This window comes from Suncus etruscus, chromosome 11, assembly GCF_024139225.1.
Source record: "Suncus etruscus isolate mSunEtr1 chromosome 11, mSunEtr1.pri.cur, whole genome shotgun sequence".
NCBI lineage: Eukaryota > Metazoa > Chordata > Mammalia > Eulipotyphla > Soricidae > Suncus > Suncus etruscus.
In genome coordinates this window covers 108,745,829-108,762,792 of record NC_064858.1, presented here as the reverse complement: position 1 = coordinate 108,762,792, position 16,964 = coordinate 108,745,829, and the positions used below count along the sequence as shown (strand labels likewise).

Here is a 16,964-nt window from a genome sequence, read left to right as displayed (position 1 = left end):
CTTTTACCCCTGAAAAGCCCTCTGAAAACTGGGGAAATTGGTGGTGAGAAATAAACATGTGTGAAGGAACAGATGTTGGAACATTGTATGACTGAAAGAACCCTGTATCTCACAGTGATTTAAGTTCAAAAAAGGAAGGAAGGAAGGAAGGAAGGAAGGAAGGAAGGAAGGAAGGAAGGAAGGAAGGAAGGAAGGAAGGAAGGGAGGGAGGGAGGGAGGGAGGGAGGAAGGAAGGAAGGAAGGAAGGAAGGAAGGAAGGAAGGAAGGAAGGAAGGAGAGAGAAAGAAAGAAAGAAAGAAAGAAAGAAAGAAAGAAAGAAAGAAAGAAAGAAAGAAAGAAAGAAAGAAAGAAAGAAAGAAAGAAAGAAAGAAAGAAAGAAAAAAAAGAAGGAGTAAAGGGGAAGGAAGGAATGAAGGAGGGAAGGAAAGAATAAAGGAAGCAAGGAATGAAGGAGGGAAGGAAGGAAGGAAGAAGAAAGAAAGAAAGAAAGAAAGAAAGAAAGAAAGAAAGAAAGAAAGAAAGAAAGAAAGAAAGAAAGAAAGAAAGAAAGAAAGAAAGAAAGAAAGAAAGAAAGAAAGAAAGAAAGAAAGAAAGAAAGAAGGAAGGAAGGAAGGAAGGAAGAAAGAAAGAAAGAAAGAAAGAAAGAAAGAGAGAGAGAGAGAGAGAGAGGGAGGAAGGAAGGAAGGAAGGAAGGAAGGAAGGAAGGAAGGAAGGAAGGAAGGAAGGAAGAAAGAAAGAAAAGAAGGAGTAAAGGGGAAGGAAGGAATGAAGGAGGGAAGGAAAGAATAAAGGAAGCAAGGAATGAAGGAGGGAAGGAAGGAGGGAGGGAGGGAAGGAAGATAGGAGGGAAGGAAAGAAAGGGAAAGGAAAAGAAAGAAAACAAAACCTGCTATGAGCTGTTCTGCTCAGGGACCCACCCTCCTGTGTACGCTAGAAAGGCTGAGACTCAAGTGTCCTGCTCTGCGGCAGAAGCCAGGGAACCGCTGAGACTGTATTGAACTTTGGCCACCCAGCGGGACTCAAGAAGAACCTGGGAAGCAGCAAGAAGGCACTTACCGGAGGCCCTGCGGGGCCAGGCTGGCCGTCATTGCCCCGTGCACCCTGTGAACGAGGAGAAGACGTTAGGAGAGGCGCCTGGTGTCATTGCTGTCCCACCGCCTCCCACAGAGCCTCCTTGGTTAGCCACACCAAATTTGATGTGGGTTTGGCCAGGCGGTTCCTTGGTCAACCCTGCCCTCTAGACAGGCAGCCCCAGAGGAACAGAGATGCCTGCAGGCACCTGCCACCACCTGCCCCAACAAAGGTCCTACGAAAGGAACAGGATGGCAGGAATTCTGAGACTTGATAGAAAACTGTCAGAGGGCCTCCGCATAGGGCCTCCACATAGCCTGGTGACTTGGGGAAGCTGTAAAGCCAACTCCCCTCCAGGGTGAGAAGGAGCCAAGGGGACAAAGATGCTGGCATCCAGGGCCAGGAACAGGGCCAGTCTGGCCCAAGGGGGCACATGATCATAGAAGTCAACCCAGCCTGCTTCCTGCCCAACCTTGACACCCTACATTGTGTCAGCCTCTAGCACGAAATTCTGTTCCCACTTGGATTCGTTAAGACCCAGCAAGGAGGGCCCGGAGAGATAGCACAGCGGTGTTTGCCTTGCAAGCAGCCGATCCAGGATCAAAGGTGGTTGGTTCGAATCCCGGTGTCCCATAGGGTCCCCCGTGCCTGCCAGGAGCTATTTCTGAGCAGACAGCCAGGAGTAACCCCTGAGCACCGCCGGGTGTGGCCCCCCCCCCCCCCAAAAAAAAGACCCAGCCAAGAAGCAGGTCCTTGGTGCCCGGGAAGGCAGACGGGCACAGGGGCTTGCTCCACCTCCAGGGACCAGCCACCAGGGCTCCAAGCCTGACCAAAAACCCAAGCCTGTTAGTCTACAGAGGCCACACTCTGATGCCCTCCCACCTCCATTGGGACCGAGGGAAAAGGCATTCCAGCAGCTCCAGCTGACACGGGTCAGGACTTGGCAAGCTACACTGAGGCTGCTAGCTATTTCACCAATCTGCTTTTGAGGGAAATTGCTGCTCGATAGACACATTCTCTGGAAAGCTGCACAAACACTGACAGTGAGGATGACTTAGCCTGCCCAGCCCTAGAGTGCCCTGCGAGGCAGGAAGGCTGGGCATACAATGAACCCAAAACATGATTTCTCTGAAGCATGGTTCTTGTTACATCAGTCACTGCTAGGGCTCTTGACTGCTACGGGGGTCAGAGTTAAATACCTCCACCTCTGCCACTGAAAACCCACTCCTCGTTTTAGCAAGAGATCCCTGGGGTGTGAGGCTACAAAGCATATAGCATATCATCTTTTCTTTTCTTTTTGTTTTTTTTTTTTGGGGGGGGTCACACCTGGCAGGGCTCAGGGGTTACTCCTGGCTCTGTGCTCAGAAATCGCCCCTGGCAGGCACGGGGGACCATATGGGATGCTGGGATTCGAACCACTGTCCTTTAGGATGTGAGGCAAATGCCCTACCTCCAGGCTATCTCTCTGGCCTTGGATTTTCATCTTAAGCTAGTTCACTCTTCCATGTCTCCACTTTTTTTTTTTTTTTTTTTTTTTTTTGGTTTTTGGGTCACACCCGGCAGCGCTCAGGGATTACTCCTGGCTCCATGCTCAGAAATTGCTCCTGGCAGGCTCGGGGGACTATATGAGATGCCAGGATTCAAGCCACTGTCCTTCTGAAAGCAAGGCAAAAGCCCTACCTCCATGCTATCTCTCTGGCCCCTCCACTTCTTTATCAATACACAAAGAACAATAGACTCTACCTCACAGGATGTGAGGAAAACAAGGGGTTTTTGTGTGATTGGTTTATTTTGCTTTTTGGCAAATCCACCTGTCCTCAGCACCCACTTTTCCTCCTAACTCTGCACTCAGAGATCACTCCTGGAAGGTGTGATTTTGGATACTAGGACTCAAACCCAAGTTAGTCTAGTGTAAGGCAAGGGCCCTATCACTGCTATACCATCTCTGCAGTCCCAAAAGATATTACAAATAACCAGTGCCATGAAATCATGGCCACTAGGATAGTGTCACCAGCAGCGGCAGTGTTGAGTGTCCAACAAACCCCATGTGCTGCTGGCTAGAATGCTAGGAATTCTCTAGAACAGTCTCTGGGCAACCAAGAAGGACAAAAAGTAGCACCGGACAAGCATCAATCTTAGTCTGTATAAATTCAGACTGGGCAGCACTGAGGAAATTGACTGCAAAGTCCAGTCCTGTGTTCACTGATTAGTCCCCCTAGGTGCCATCAGCAACACCTTTCCACTGCACAGACCCAGCATAGGAGTATGCGATGGGCACACAGAGGGAATGATGACATTTTCCCACTTTCAAAGGCTTGTGTGGAGGATCCAGAGAGATAAAGCTCTCAAGTTCTGAGCACAGGGAAGCCTTGTCCACTACTCACCGCAGCCCCGGCAGGGCCAGTCCGTCCTCTCTCACCAGGCAGGCCGCGAGGACCCTGTAACACACATCAGCAAGGACAGACATGAGTTTGTGTAAGGTCACTCTCTCTCTCTCTGCACATTGTTCTTCTTGCAGGCTCTTGCCACACTCTTCCAGAGGCCAAAGGTGTGGGTACCCTGCTCCCACCTTCCAGAACATTCCAGGGCTCCTTAAACCACACCCAGGAACACACAGATGCTCCCTCAGTTGACTATTGGGAGTTGCATTACAAGCACAACTTGAATTTCACAATAGTTGAACACCCAAAAATGTTGACTATTTTTTTTCTTTTTTACTGTTTTGTTTTGAAGAGTTGGTCCCATCCAACAGTTCTCAGGACTTACTCCTGGTTCTGTGCTTAGGGCACCATAGGCAGGATCAGGATTTACCCAGAATCATCCCAAGCCACTGTCCTATCTGAGGCGAAGGGCTCAGGAATAAGCAAAATCTTTCAGCTCTTCCTTAGCCTTAAGTTCTCATCCCCATTCCATCAGAAATTGTGATAGAAAGGAGCACACATCTCTCTCTTGCTCTCTGTTTCTCTCTCTGTCTCTGATTCGCTATCTCTGTCTCAATGTCTCTGTCTCTCTGTCTCTGGTTTTCTAGTCAAATTCAGCAGGATTCGATGACTACTCCAGACTCTGTGCTCAGGAGTTACCTCAAAGGACCACATGTGGGGTCAGGGATTCAAACCAAACTAGATCAGTGGGATACCAGGGCAGTACTCTAGCCCCTGTACTATCTTTCAAGTCCCAACTGGGAATTTTTTTCTCTGGGCCACTCCCAACAGTGCTCAGGAATTACTCCTAGCTGTGCTCAAGGGCCACTCCTAGTGATACTTGGGGCATCTTCTGTGTGTGGGCCTGAAATTTACAAGGGTCAGCCATATGATAAAAATAAAAAAAATTAAAAAAAAAAACTTTCTTTAGGTCAGCCATTAAGAGTGTTCACAGAACTATCCCCAGGAAAAGTTTGTTGAGAAAGCCTTGAACAAAACATCTACGTAACTGCTTGTTTTTGCTCATAATGAGTTCAGATCTACAAGACTGAGCATCTACTTTGCACAGAGGAGCAAAGGAGCCCTCACTCAGTGACTCACCATCGGGCCTGGAGAACCATTCTCTCCGGGGGCGCCACTCTCACCCTGGAAAACAAACACACCATCAGGACCCTGCAAAGCCCAGTGAATTAGCCAAAGCGCTATAACAATCCTGTCACAAGCTCTATAACAACTTCTCATGCCTTCTCCTCCCATCGGGAGCCAGACTGGGGGTTTGCAACCAAAGCTGTGCAGACATCCCTGCCCCACTGCCTTCAATGGGGTCTCCAGTGGGGGGCCCTTTCCCACCCCAGGGTGCCCTGCTTCTTACCTTCACACCCGGAGCACCAGCTTCTCCCTTAGCACCATCTAGGCCTGGGTAACCCTAGTGGACAAGAGAAATCATTCTATCTCTCCACTGAGGAACCCACACATGCCCCAAATGGTTTTTCTCTTCTTTTGAGAAATCCCTTTCTTCCAACACCCCCCAACCTTCATACTTACTCTGTGACCTTTGACACCGGGAAGGCCTGGAGTTCCAGGGAAGCCGCGAGCACCCTATAAGTGGGAGGAGATGTTAGGGGCACTGAACTGGGAAAAGGGTGACCTGAGCTGCTAGACAGCCTTCCCAGCCAGATCACAAGGGCTTCCAGGAAGCGGAAGAGAAGCCCAGCCTAAAACAGTTCATGGGGTGCCTTTCAGATGCCCCCCGCCCCCGGCTGTACTGGGCCCCTCCTTATACAAAGTGGGTATGCACGACTATCCAGGACCCCTATCCACCATGAGCCAATGCTAGGTAAGACCACAGCCATGGAAGCTGCAGGCACTGCTGGAATTCGGTTTCAGATCAAACTGACTGAACTGAGTCGACTGGAGAGAAGTTCCTGTCAGAACTGGGGAGGAGGCAAGAGGCTGGAAGGCCGGCTTTACCTGAGGACCGGGAGGGCCTCTTTCACCAGACTTCCCAGGCTTTCCAGCTTCACCCTGCAGGGACGAGACATACCTCAGCTTCCCCGGATGACACACCAACCAGGTTACTGAACACTGCACGTTGTCACCTGAGCAAGCCCCCTGTCCCCACTGACCCCTTGCTTCCCCTGGCAGGCACTGGCTCCTGCCTGAGCCAGCACTCTAACCCCCCGAGACATGGGCCATGGCTGCCTAATGAGATTCCTGACGGAGGAGCTGCAGCTCTTGGCCCTTCCTTCGTCCTTTGCAGACATCCTGACTCAGGGCTGAGCTTGTCCCAACTGATTTACAATTAAGATCACCTAGGGCTGTGGAGACTGTCTTTTTTCCCTTTGTTTATGTCTTTCCCTTTTGTGTTTTCCTTTCTCCCCTTTCTCAATTTCCTTCCTGGAGCTAATTATTTTTTCATTATTTCTCTTTCCCGTGGCTAGGTCCGAGACCGTCTTCAGAACACTGGCAGTCTAAGCCACTAGACTAAGTCCCCGGTGGCCCAGTCCTGCCCCTGAAAATAGCAAGACATCCAAGTTACTGCCCCTCTTCAGGCCTTTCCAAAGGCCACCACCAGCCTTGCCACTCAGGTCTACTCACATCATCACCGGGTTTTCCTGGAGGGCCGGGGGGACCACGCGGGCCCATGGGACCCTGCCAACAAAGGAAAAGAGTTTCAGACCTACCAAGATGATGACCCCTGATCAAAGGACAAACTTCTGGGACTGGAGCTTTGGGAAATAAGTCACTGTAGGAAGAAAAAGAAGGAAAAGCCCCAACCCCCATTCGCTCTTTTAGAAAGCAGCAATGGCCACAGGCCAGGGAGTTTGAGAGAGAAGCTAGCTCCCAGGGGAATCCTGGTCACAGATGCTTCTCTGTCAGATAAGACGTGACACTGGATTCCCACCACCAGCACCACTACCAGAGAGTTCTAGGCAAGTGGGACCTCGCTGGAAGCTCCCCAGGAGTAAGACAGGGGCCCATGCTGGGACTCACAGAGACACCGGGTTCCCCAGGTTCTCCAGGGTTGCCTTGAAATCCTTGAGGTCCCTGAAACATTCAAGCAAAGGCAAATTGGCCTCGGAGAACGGGAACACGTTGGCAACCCCCCTGATAGAACAAGGCCCTGGACTTACAGGAGAGCCAGCGGGGCCTGGTGGTCCTCGGGGTCCCATGGGGCCCTGCATTGGAAAGGAAAGTGAGGTGAACTGTCAAAGACTCCCTCCCCCATCTCAAAGTCCAGACAAAGGACAAGGAGCTACTCTGTGGGCAGGGGGCCTCCCGAGGCTGCTCCTTCTCACCTCCCACTCCCCATGCGGCCCTCTATTTTTTATTTATAGGCACCATTTAGACGAGAAGCTGGCCTCGCTTTCTCCTGGACAGCAGCCATGTTTACTAACGTCTGAATTTCATTTAGCAAGTGCCAAGTCAGAGCTGCAGGATTGAGATTTCCTGCTGGAAGTCTGGTGCATGCTGGAGAACAGTGGCTGCTGTCTGCATTCTTCAGTTCTCATGCCAAGAGAAATAGCAACTGGCCTTCTAACACATCAGTCTCTATCCATCTCTTCATCCTCATTCCTCTTAGTCACTTCCAGGCATCATTAAAATGCATCCTTGATCATTAAAAAGGCATTGGGCTAACTGAGAGGGGGTTGCGTAAGGATGGCAAAGAGCTGCTGTAAGGAATGATCCATAGTGTGAGGTTGTCAGAAACTCTGGCTGGCTGCAAAGAACGGGTGTCTTTTCTTTTTTTTTTTTTTTTTTTATGGTTTTTGGGCCACACCCGGCAGTGCTCAGGGGTTATTCCTGGCTCCAGGCTCAGAAATTGCCCCTGGCAGGCACGGGGGTGGGGGTGGGGGGGGCATATGGGGCGCCGGGATTCGAACCGATGACCTCCTGCATGAAAGGCAAACGCCTTACCTCCATGCTATCTCTCCAGCCCCGGGTGTCTCTTCTTACCATGGGTCCTTGCATTACTCCCATCTGGGCACCACCAGCCTTCTCGTCAAATCCTGTCGCCATCTGGGCAGCAAAAGTCTGCAAATGAACCCAACAGCATGAGGAATTTGAAGGGTCCAAGGTTTTTCCTGCTTGGCGAGGTCAGCTTCAGCTGCATAAAAACTATGGAGACCAATTCAAATTGTTGGCGATTAACCTCACATTCATCAGAATTCCCAAGGACTCCCGAGCCACAGTTATGGAGCTGATAGTGGCATAAACATTGCCCTGAGAGACGAAGCCATGCTTGCTGCAGTGTCAAGGACTGGCATCTCAGTTTCTAAAACGATTTCTAGTTCTAAAACATGAAGTGACTTTAGCAAAAATTGGAAAGTGCTATGAAAAGCATCGCATTGAAAGGTGTCTCTGTTCTGTTTTTAAAGTACCTTAGGGCCAGCAAAAGGCTAACAATCAACAGTCTTGAAATATTTTAGCACGGAATGTAGTAGGCGTCTGTGAGCCATTTAATTGAAAAATTCAAAGGAGAGCAAACATCGGGATGGCAAACCCACACAAACCGGGCAATAAAATAATTTGTTGATTGGTTGGAGTCCAAAAACGACTTCAGCCCCACACCTTCACTCAGTGGGGCTCTTTCATGAGAATGAATGGCTGCTTGGAATGTACTTGGCAAGGACCGAGAATAAACGTCTTCCAAGGACAGTGGTCACTCTTCTTCCAGGGAAGTACAAGTACCTAGTCATCCTCTCCCCCAGCCTCCACAGCCCACTCCCCAAACTCAAGCACATGGTGCAGACGCCAAGGAACCAGGTAACTGAAGACCTCCTTTACAGAAACCCAGTGAGTAAGAAGAAGTCAGCCCCAAGCCCCACAGTCTCAAGCCTAATCTGTGATTGCACTAAATTACAGGCCTGGGGGAGAAGCCCGGGGCCAGGCTCTGTACACAATGCTGGCAGTCCTGGGAGCTGGCCAGGTGAGTGCGAATAGCAATTTAGAAGCCGCATTTGCATTTCGGGAGGGACAGCCCAAAGGAAGGGGATATAAGGATACTTACTCCGGCAAGGCCAGGGCGGCCAGGGGGGCCAGGAGGACCGGGGAGGCCAGGGTTTCCAGGTGTTCCAGGCTCTCCGTCTCTGCCACGAGGACCAGGCACACCCTTGATAGGTATGAGAAAAGGGGTCACTGTGGGGCAGTGTTGCTGCAAGAGCCGGCTACCCCTGAGGAGGTCGGGAGGCTGGAGCCTGTGCTTTGGAGGCCGGGCAGCATCCTTGCTCTACTCACTTTGTCACCTTTTTCACCACGATCACCTCTGGGTCCTTGTTCACCTGCAGGACCCTGAAGGTACAGAAAAGGCTGTGATCTCAGCAAGATGGGAGGGGTGGGGGAGACTGCATCCGTGTCACTCAGAGGAGGGATGGGGAAAAGAGAGTGGAAGTGCTCCCTATTTACCTGTGGTCCTGGAGGTCCTTTCGGTCCTACAATCTGTGAGAGAGAACCAGAGGATGTTAGTGGGGTGCCCAAGAAAAGGAACCAGTTAGAACAAGCTATGCAGCTAGGCGTGAATAATTTGTACTTACTTCCTTGATATCTCCAGGTTCTCCTTTCTGTCCCTGGAATGTCAACAAGGAACCCATGAAATAAGATTGCATCCATGAAGACTACTACATCCCCCCAAAAGAAAGCCCTGCTCAGCCCTGTGCTGGCAGTTCAAACGCCACAGGCTACAGTAGCATGGCATTATTTTTTTTAAAAGAAGGGTATAATAATGGCAAATGTCTAAACAAAGCAAGCAAAAAGATATTTAAAAAAAATCAACCACAAAGCCTCACCTTTGGTCCTGGTTTTCCTGCAAGTGGAAAAAAAATAGAGAAGGAGAAAGTGAACTTCATGATGGAAGGAACAAGTTCTTGTCACTCAAATATTCTTTAGGGGATCAAACAAAGACAGGAGCATAACCAGGGCAGGAGGCAGTTTCCTATTATTCCACTGGACCCTTCAGTTGGGGTGTTAGGGTCACTGGGGTCCTAGAGTGGCTGAGGTCCCATGAAAAATGAGGATGACTCAGACTTGGTTATTCAAAAGGCAGTTGGCATGCAAAAGAATGGAGCAGGGGTGGCAGAGAGAACACGAACTGCATGAGATCTAATCAGTCCTGAAGAAAGAAAGCACTAAACCCACAGAAGGGTCAGTCTCTTCTTTCCCCCACTGGCTAGGCAGCCCTTCCTGGAAGCCCAGGCCCTCCCAGGAAAGAGAGTTAGTAGTTAGGAAGGTCTTACATTTGAGCTGGGTCTCCTGGAAGCAAGCACACAAGGGGAAAAAAAGAGAAAGAAAACACTCAGCAGAGCACAGGAATTAGAGAGGGCATTGCAGCCAGTGCCGTCCCATATCAGTCCCCGGTCCCCCTCGGCCAGCGGCAGCGAATCAACACTTCACTCACAATGGCCCCTCAGAAAGGGTCTGGAAATCCGGGCCATAGAAGCCGTGCCCGGAATGGGCGAAGTGTTAAGAAAAGGCGACTTCTCGCTCCCCTGTCATCTGTCCTCACACTGGGGGCCACTCTGTTTTAATCCACCCCTTGGGCCATCACCACAGGGATGTGGGAGATGGGTCATGGAGGAAACGGCCACCAAGCTGGGAGCTAAAAACTCCAAGGCAGAATGCAGGCGTGGGGCCCTGTCCTAGCTCTGTCTGCAGCCTGCACCATACAAACTCCCAGAGCCCAGCTCCTCCTCGGACTGAATAACTTGCTTCTTAACTGGCAGTGAACCCCCAAGAGAGCAAGAGACAAAAGCCACACATCTCTAACCAGGGCTCTGCCATGTCCATTCTGTCTGCCCTGTGGCCACAGACATATCTCGACCTCTGGAAGGTGCTGTATTTGCCAGTCCTCCACAGGGAAGTCAGTGTGTGGCACTAGAAAACTTTGGATTTGCCAAATTTGGATGGCAGGGCTGATTCCAGAGAGGATGCTTTTGTATCGGTCCTTCCATGTGTCTTGGAATCAAGTTTTGGGGAGTCACTGGATGAGGAGAGGCCCTCGAAAGAGCCCTCGGGCTCAGTTTCTATCTGCAAGCGAGAAGTGGCCTTTCCCTTTTCAGCCTGGGCAGCTGGGGTCCCATGGATCGCCAGTCCTTCGTTTAGCAGAGGCGACCAGCATCCATGGGCAGGCATTTGCTGCCCCTGCAAGTAATTTATTTATGTGGAACAGGAAATAAATAAATTACGACCACTGGCAGCGGAGAGGTCAGTTGAGCAGACGGGGCAGCATTCTCCGAAGGGGATCTCAAAACTGAGGCAGTCTTTCACATCTTCACAGCGTATATCATCGCAGAGGATATCTCCAGTGTCACAGACACAGATTTGACAGGGCTCAGGCTTCCACACGTCCTTATCATTATACCTCTGCCCATTCTGCACGCAGCTGCCAGCCTCCTCTGCACCCAGAGTGGGGCAGGAGAAGCAGAGGGCAGAAGGGTTGAGGGCATGAAGAGCCAGATTGGGGCAGGCAGAGAGAGAGAAAGAGAGATTGCAGTCAACTTTGAAGTCATTCAAACATGGCAGACAATGGGTATTGGTCCTGGGAACAGAGGAAACGTTGAGATTCTTTATCTAAGATAGAGTTTATTCTTCCATGGATCCAACAAGTATTGTGTGTGTGTTTTCATCACCATGCTGCCTTTCATCAATGACAACCCTGAGCCCTCAATGAAGGACCATGGGGACCATATTCTTTTCACTTAAGGGAGGAGATTATGGCTGCTGATGGGGTGGATCTGGGAGGATGGGAACTTGGTGTCACCTCTCAAGGTAAAGAAAAGGGAAAGTAGAAGATCATTTTTAGGACAGCAATGGAGGCCTTCTTTTCCTTGCCTTCATTCTTAGAAGTATGGAACTTATGAACTACAACTGACAGCTCCAATTCAGAAAGTATGTTGAAAATTCTACCCATGACTTCAGAATTTATGACGAGCCAGGCTCTGAGAGTGCAAATGTGGGGCGGGGGTGGTGAAAGGAGTTACTTCAATTAGGATCCTACCCCCAATCTTTAAATCTGATTAAAATTGGACCTATTGGGGCCCGGAGAGATAGCACAGCGGCATTTGCCTTGCAAGCAGCCGATCCAGGACCAAAGGTGGTTGGTTCGAATCCTGGTGTCCCATATGGTCCCCCGTGCCTGCCAGGAGCTATTTCTGAGCAGACAGCCAGGAATAACCCCTGAGCACCGCCAGGTGTGGCCCAGTGCAACCCCCCCCCTAAAAAATTGGGCCTACAGAGGGTAGGATGTTTGCCTTACATGTAGCCAATACACGGTTGATCCTTTTTTTTTTTTTTTTTTTTTGGTCACACCCAGCAGCACTCAGGGTTTCCTCTTGGCTCTACACTCAGAAATCGCTCCTGGCAGGCTCGGAAGACCATATAGGATGCCAAGATTCGAACCACTGTCCTTCTGCATGCAAGGCAAACGCCCTACCTCCATGCTATCTCTCCGGCCCCGAATTTGATCCTTAATGCCACATATGGTTCTCTAAGCAGGACTAGGAGTGATCCCTGAGTAGAGCCAGGAGCAGCCCTGAACACATTTGAAAGTGGTCCAAAAGCAAACAAACAAACAATAAAAAACAAACATGGGCCAGAGGGATAGTACAGTGGGTAGGGCATTTACCTTGCACATGGCCGACCTGAGTTAATCCCCAGAATCCTAGATGGTTCCAAAGCCTGCCAGGAGTGATTTCTGAGCTCAGAGCCGGGAATAACCCCTGAGTGCCATCGGGTGTGGCCCCAAATCAACAAGAAGGCATTTGAACCCCAGATCTGCACTACAATGTCTTGGGAGGTGAACAGCCCTCATCTTTGCGAGCCACCCCCTCCCCACCACACACACACACACACACACAATTTGCCTGTCAAAGGTTACCCTTCTTGGAAAGCCAGACACACTAAAATCAACATAGAAAATGTCCGTGTGTGTGTGTGTGTGTGTGTGTGTGTGTGTGTGTGTGTGTGCACAAGGACGCCTCTTTGGGGCACCAATCTTTCAAGAATGCGCGGGCCAAGAACTGAAGGATTCTTTCTCTGCACTGCGACCTGCTCTCAGGAATTCACCCTGCAGATGAAACCAGTGCTGACAAGAGGGAGAGGCCCTCTGCCAGGGCCTGCAGAGCCCGCACCACGTGCCCGGGAGCGCCCAGCACTGTTTTTCTCATCAAAATCTCCAGAGCAAAGGCAGGGGCAGGGACTGGCTCACGCTCCAGAGCCACCGACCCCGGCGGCAGAGGAGGCAGCTTTCTGCTGCCCCTTTGCTCCTTACGGAGACTGAGAAGCTCCAAAGGCTTTTCCCCTCTTCTCTCCCCCCCACCCCATCAACCTTCAGGCGAGACCACCACGGCCCGTCCTGGCGTCTGGCCACCCCCAGTCCTATCCTGAAGCGCCCTGGGGCTCGCCCAGCGCTAAAATAGCAGCGACTGTCGAAAGCCAACGTCGGGGTAGGAGAAAGAGGAGAAGTAAATGACTGGCCTGTGGTCCAGACCGTGCGCACCCCACCCGCCCGCCCTCCAAGATAGCCCAGGCTGGGGGGAAAGAAGGGGAAACGCCCGGAGAGGGGTGCGCCCCGCGGTCGGATCCGGTTTCCCTGAAAGCCCAGGGCGAGCGCAGGGTGCTGCCTTGGGGACTCCGGCCCAGGCTCCGGCTCGCCCACGACACCGGGAGGGCGAGGAGGGGATTGGATGACGGCCGCAGCCGGAGCCGGCCCCGTAACCGGATCCCCGAGGTGTGGACCGAGGAGCCCAGCACCACTGGGAACTGCAACCGGGCCGATAGCGTCCCGGCGCGCCCGATCGGGTTGCGCGCATTCCCGCCACGCGGATAAGCGGCTCTTTGTGGCAGGCGATTAATGGGAAAGTCACCTCTTTCGGGGAACTGGCTGTGTGTGTGTGTGTGTGTGTGTGTGTGTGTGTGTGTGTGTCTGTGTCTGTGGCTGTGGCTGCGTGTGTCTCTGTGTGCGTGTGTGCGTCTTTGCGCACGGCTGGAGCCCTGGAAGAGGAGGCGGAGGCTGAAGAGCACAGGAGACCATTGTGGAACAGGGGGGTCGAAACAGAGGTGCTCGGGGGAGCCCACCGGCCCTGGCCTCCCTCATGAATGGAGCTTTTCTCGAGCGCACACAGAGCCCGATTCACGGGTCTCCGCAAGGAACCCGTCTCCATAAATACGGGCAGCGTTTCAGCCCCATCTGGAAGCCATCGCTGCCAATCCCAACGCAAACAAGCCTCACAAAGGAGGATTGACTCGAGGTGCTCGCCCCCCAGAGCCGAGGGGGCGCTTTCGGGGACCAGGGCTGGGAAATGCCAATGTGGGTCCAACGAGACGCCCAGCCAAGAAGAGTCTCCAGCTCTTGGAAAGATGGAAAGGGGTGTGTGTGTGTGTGTGTCTGTGTGTGTCTGTGTCTGTGTGTGTGTGTCTGTGTGTGTCTGTGTGTGTGTGTGCGTGCATGCTAGTTCTAGATTTGTGACTTTCTTCCCCCCCCCCATTTGTGACTTTCTTGACGTCCCTGCAACTGCGTCTTTCCCCCCACGTCACATCTACATCTTCTCTTCTGGCTCGGCTGTCCCAAGGGAGGGGGTGACTTATCCGGAAGGTGCCAGGGCAAAAAAAAAGAAACGCTGTGAGTGGCTCAGGAGGCAAAGCCCCCTGAGGAGAGGAGGCGCTATTGGAAAGTTTGGGCCGAAGGAAGAAAAAAAGAAAAAAGAAAAAGGAAAAAAAAAACTGTGGAATTCACTCCCGCCCTCCAGGGAAAGTTGGGACTGAGCGAGCGCTTGGCCACTTAAGAGAGAGCGTCTCCTAGCAGATGGGGAATCTGGGAGTTGTTATGGAATCGCATAGCAAATGCCGTCGCTCTCCAAGGCATAGGCCGGTGGAGAAGAGGACAGAGGGCAGAGCTTGGGGAAGCGCAAATTCGGGACAAAAATAGCGTCGGTCCGAACTGTAGGCCACTCACTAATAACTGGATGCCAACAAGTGCCCGGAGCGCACAGCCAGTTTCTAAGCGCCACCTTTCACCGGGCCAGAATCTCGCCTTCCGGCCCCAGTGGGCTGTCTGGGGTGCCAGCCTTGCTCCCTCCCTGGTCAGCCAACACTAGCTAGGAACGGAAAGTCTTCTGGAGGCCGCACCCTTCGGAGCTTTTTCTCTGGAGACAGCCTTATGGCGAGGGAGAAGGCGCAGAGTCGCCTGGGCAAGAGAGGCTTTGACCCCCCCTCCCAATTCTTTCCCCTTGCGATTGATTTACAATCTGCAGCCTACAAAGCCGGGGCTAGAATCCCAGCCGTCGGAAACGTGCCCAAACACGTGGAAAAAAGTCCTCTCTACCTAATCCACTTTCCAGGCTTCGCTGGTTCGTTCCTGAGTGTGATCCCAGACAGGGAGACTTGGGCAAAGGAGGCGATGGAAAGAAAGGTCCGGTCCGAAACGCCTTTGGGCCTGACCTGTAAAACTTGCCTTCTCTGAAAAATGGTCAATTCGACTGCTGGAGCGCCTGAGCCAACGGGGCAGCAGACGCGCTCGCGCCTACGCGCACGGCTCGGTGCGTAACGGAGACAAAAGTATTTCACGGAAGGACCACGACAGGAGGGTCAGCGGGGAAGACCGCAAAGAGGGGGCGCTCCTCACCGGGGTGTCTGCAAAGGCACCTCCGGTTGGGATAACAGCGCCTTTCAGATGGCTTCTCCTGCGGGAAATGCCTGCGCCTCTGAGGCACCGGGCTAGGGTGGGATTTGGAGAGGAGGGAGGGATGGAGGCTGCGCTTGCCTGCAGGGCCGAATCTTGGGGAGAAGGGCACGGGCAGATGATCAGAGCGCCTCATCATGGCCTTCTTTGTGGCCTCGAGTTTCAGCCCACAGTTTCAGAGCATCTCCTTTGTCTAACCGCCCTTGGAACGCCACCAGCCCCCTCGCCCACCCTGGGCCAATCCCCCAAGCCCTGGACACGTCTTGAATGCAGCCCCTGGGGCTGGCTCTCCCCTGGGCTCCCCGATCTCTCTGGAGGTCGAGGAGCCACGACCCGGTTTGGCTGGCCAGGAGCACTGGGGCTACGCGAGCGGAGTGCGAGCGAGGGCGCACAATGCACCGACCTAGTGAGAAAGGAAGGCGCAAACCTCTCCATCTCACTTTACACTTGCAGGCTCAACCGAGGGCTTTGGGAAAAGGGCCCCAACTGCCCCTGCAGAGGAAGGACCTGGCATCTGCCTCGCAAAGCAGAACCCCGAGTGGCTCAGGAGTTCCCGCGCATCTGTGCGCAAAAGTCTGGCGCGCCTTGGAGCCTGGGGGACTCAGCCCCGGACCCGCTGGCGGGCTCCAAAGCTCCAGAGGGCCACGGGAGTGGGGCTCCGGCCCCGGGATAGGAGGAGGAGGAGGAGGAGAAGGAGAAGGAGGAGGGGGGGGCGAGGAAGGTGGGAGACTTACGGAGATCCTGGCCCTGGCACCGGAGGACCGCGGCCACGAGCAGCGTCAGCAGCACCAGCGTCTGGGTCGCCCCGAGGCGCGCCATGGCTCACTCCCCGCGGGGCCTGGAGGAGCCGGAGCGAGGTGGCAGGAGCTCGGCGTGGGTCTGGGGTCTCTACCGCGCCCTCATGCAGGAGGCCTTGGGAGCAGGGGGAGTGGCAGGAGACCCGGCAGCCCCGCAGCTCTCTGCGTCCTCTCCAGGCCCCGGCGCCACTTATATGCGCTCGGCCCCTCTGAGGCTGGCCACGGTGCCCAAACCGCGGGCCGCCCCTGGCCCCCGGCCGGACTGTAACCTGAGCCCCCACCCCCGGAGCCCGCACCTGCCCGGGCCGGACCCCCCTCTCCCTTGCCCTCTCCCTCTCCGCTAGGCCTGCTGCCCGCCCCCCAGCACCGGAGCGCAAGTGGCCTGATCGGGCGGGACCTGATCTCCACCGCCCCCACCCAAACCCGGGGCTTCAGCACTACCCCCTCGGACCACCCTCCTTCCCTCCCTCCCTCCCTCCCTCTCGGACCTCTGCCCGGATTGGAGGGGCGGGGGGTGTTTGGAGAGGCCCTAGACGGTGGACTGAAAGAACTTGGGGAGGGAGGAGGGTGGGTGCGCGGTGGAAAGGAGAAGCTTGGGGTAGGAACCTCGTGGGACCTCGTGGACGTGGAGAGGGGGGTGTAGTCGAAGGGGGAGCCCTAAATCCTGCAGACTAGAGACCACACCGGCCTTGGTGTGCCCCCAGCCCCCACATCCGGTCTCATTGAGGAGATTCTGAAAAAGCAGACACCCCCATGGACACGCCATCGGCCCCTCTCTCCCAGCTTTGCCAGCAGCAAGCAACTGGGTAGACCCCAGGCAGGTGTTCCAGGCCAGGGTGTAGCCAGATGTGCTGAGGGAGACCTGTGGGAAGGGGTGTGGGGAGACAGGGAGCAGGCCCTGTGCAGGACAAGAGAGGATGCTGGACGCAGGACACAGGGAGCCATGCAGCCTAAGGTGGGGGGCTGTCTGGTTCCAGGCTCAGACAGTGGTGTCTGGGCTTC

General features: G+C 53.5%; 1 protein-coding gene across 2 annotated transcripts in view; it reads right to left on the bottom strand.

Moving 5' to 3' along the window:
- The window catches only part of COL2A1 (collagen type II alpha 1 chain), a 33,394-nt gene extending 17,410 nt beyond the window's left edge, over positions 1-15,984 (bottom strand). The window contains exons 1-17 of one of the 2 annotated variants that reach the window (XM_049783194.1): positions 15,900-15,984; positions 10,676-10,882; positions 9,278-9,294; positions 9,026-9,058; positions 8,898-8,930; positions 8,730-8,783; positions 8,503-8,604; positions 7,449-7,526; positions 6,626-6,670; positions 6,486-6,539; positions 6,090-6,143; positions 5,463-5,516; positions 5,037-5,090; positions 4,864-4,917; positions 4,593-4,637; positions 3,456-3,509; positions 1,057-1,101 (exon numbers count right to left, since the gene is read on the bottom strand). In XM_049783194.1, the coding sequence (XP_049639151.1) occupies positions 1,057-1,101; positions 3,456-3,509; positions 4,593-4,637; positions 4,864-4,917; positions 5,037-5,090; positions 5,463-5,516; positions 6,090-6,143; positions 6,486-6,539; positions 6,626-6,670; positions 7,449-7,526; positions 8,503-8,604; positions 8,730-8,783; positions 8,898-8,930; positions 9,026-9,058; positions 9,278-9,294; positions 10,676-10,882; positions 15,900-15,984 (1,068 nt within the window). The remainder of the gene's footprint in view (positions 1-1,056; positions 1,102-3,455; positions 3,510-4,592; positions 4,638-4,863; positions 4,918-5,036; positions 5,091-5,462; positions 5,517-6,089; positions 6,144-6,485; positions 6,540-6,625; positions 6,671-7,448; positions 7,527-8,502; positions 8,605-8,729; positions 8,784-8,897; positions 8,931-9,025; positions 9,059-9,277; positions 9,295-10,675; positions 10,883-15,899) is intronic. The other variant, XM_049783195.1, reaches the window with a different exon arrangement.
- Between the last annotated feature and the right edge of the window lie 980 nt (positions 15,985-16,964).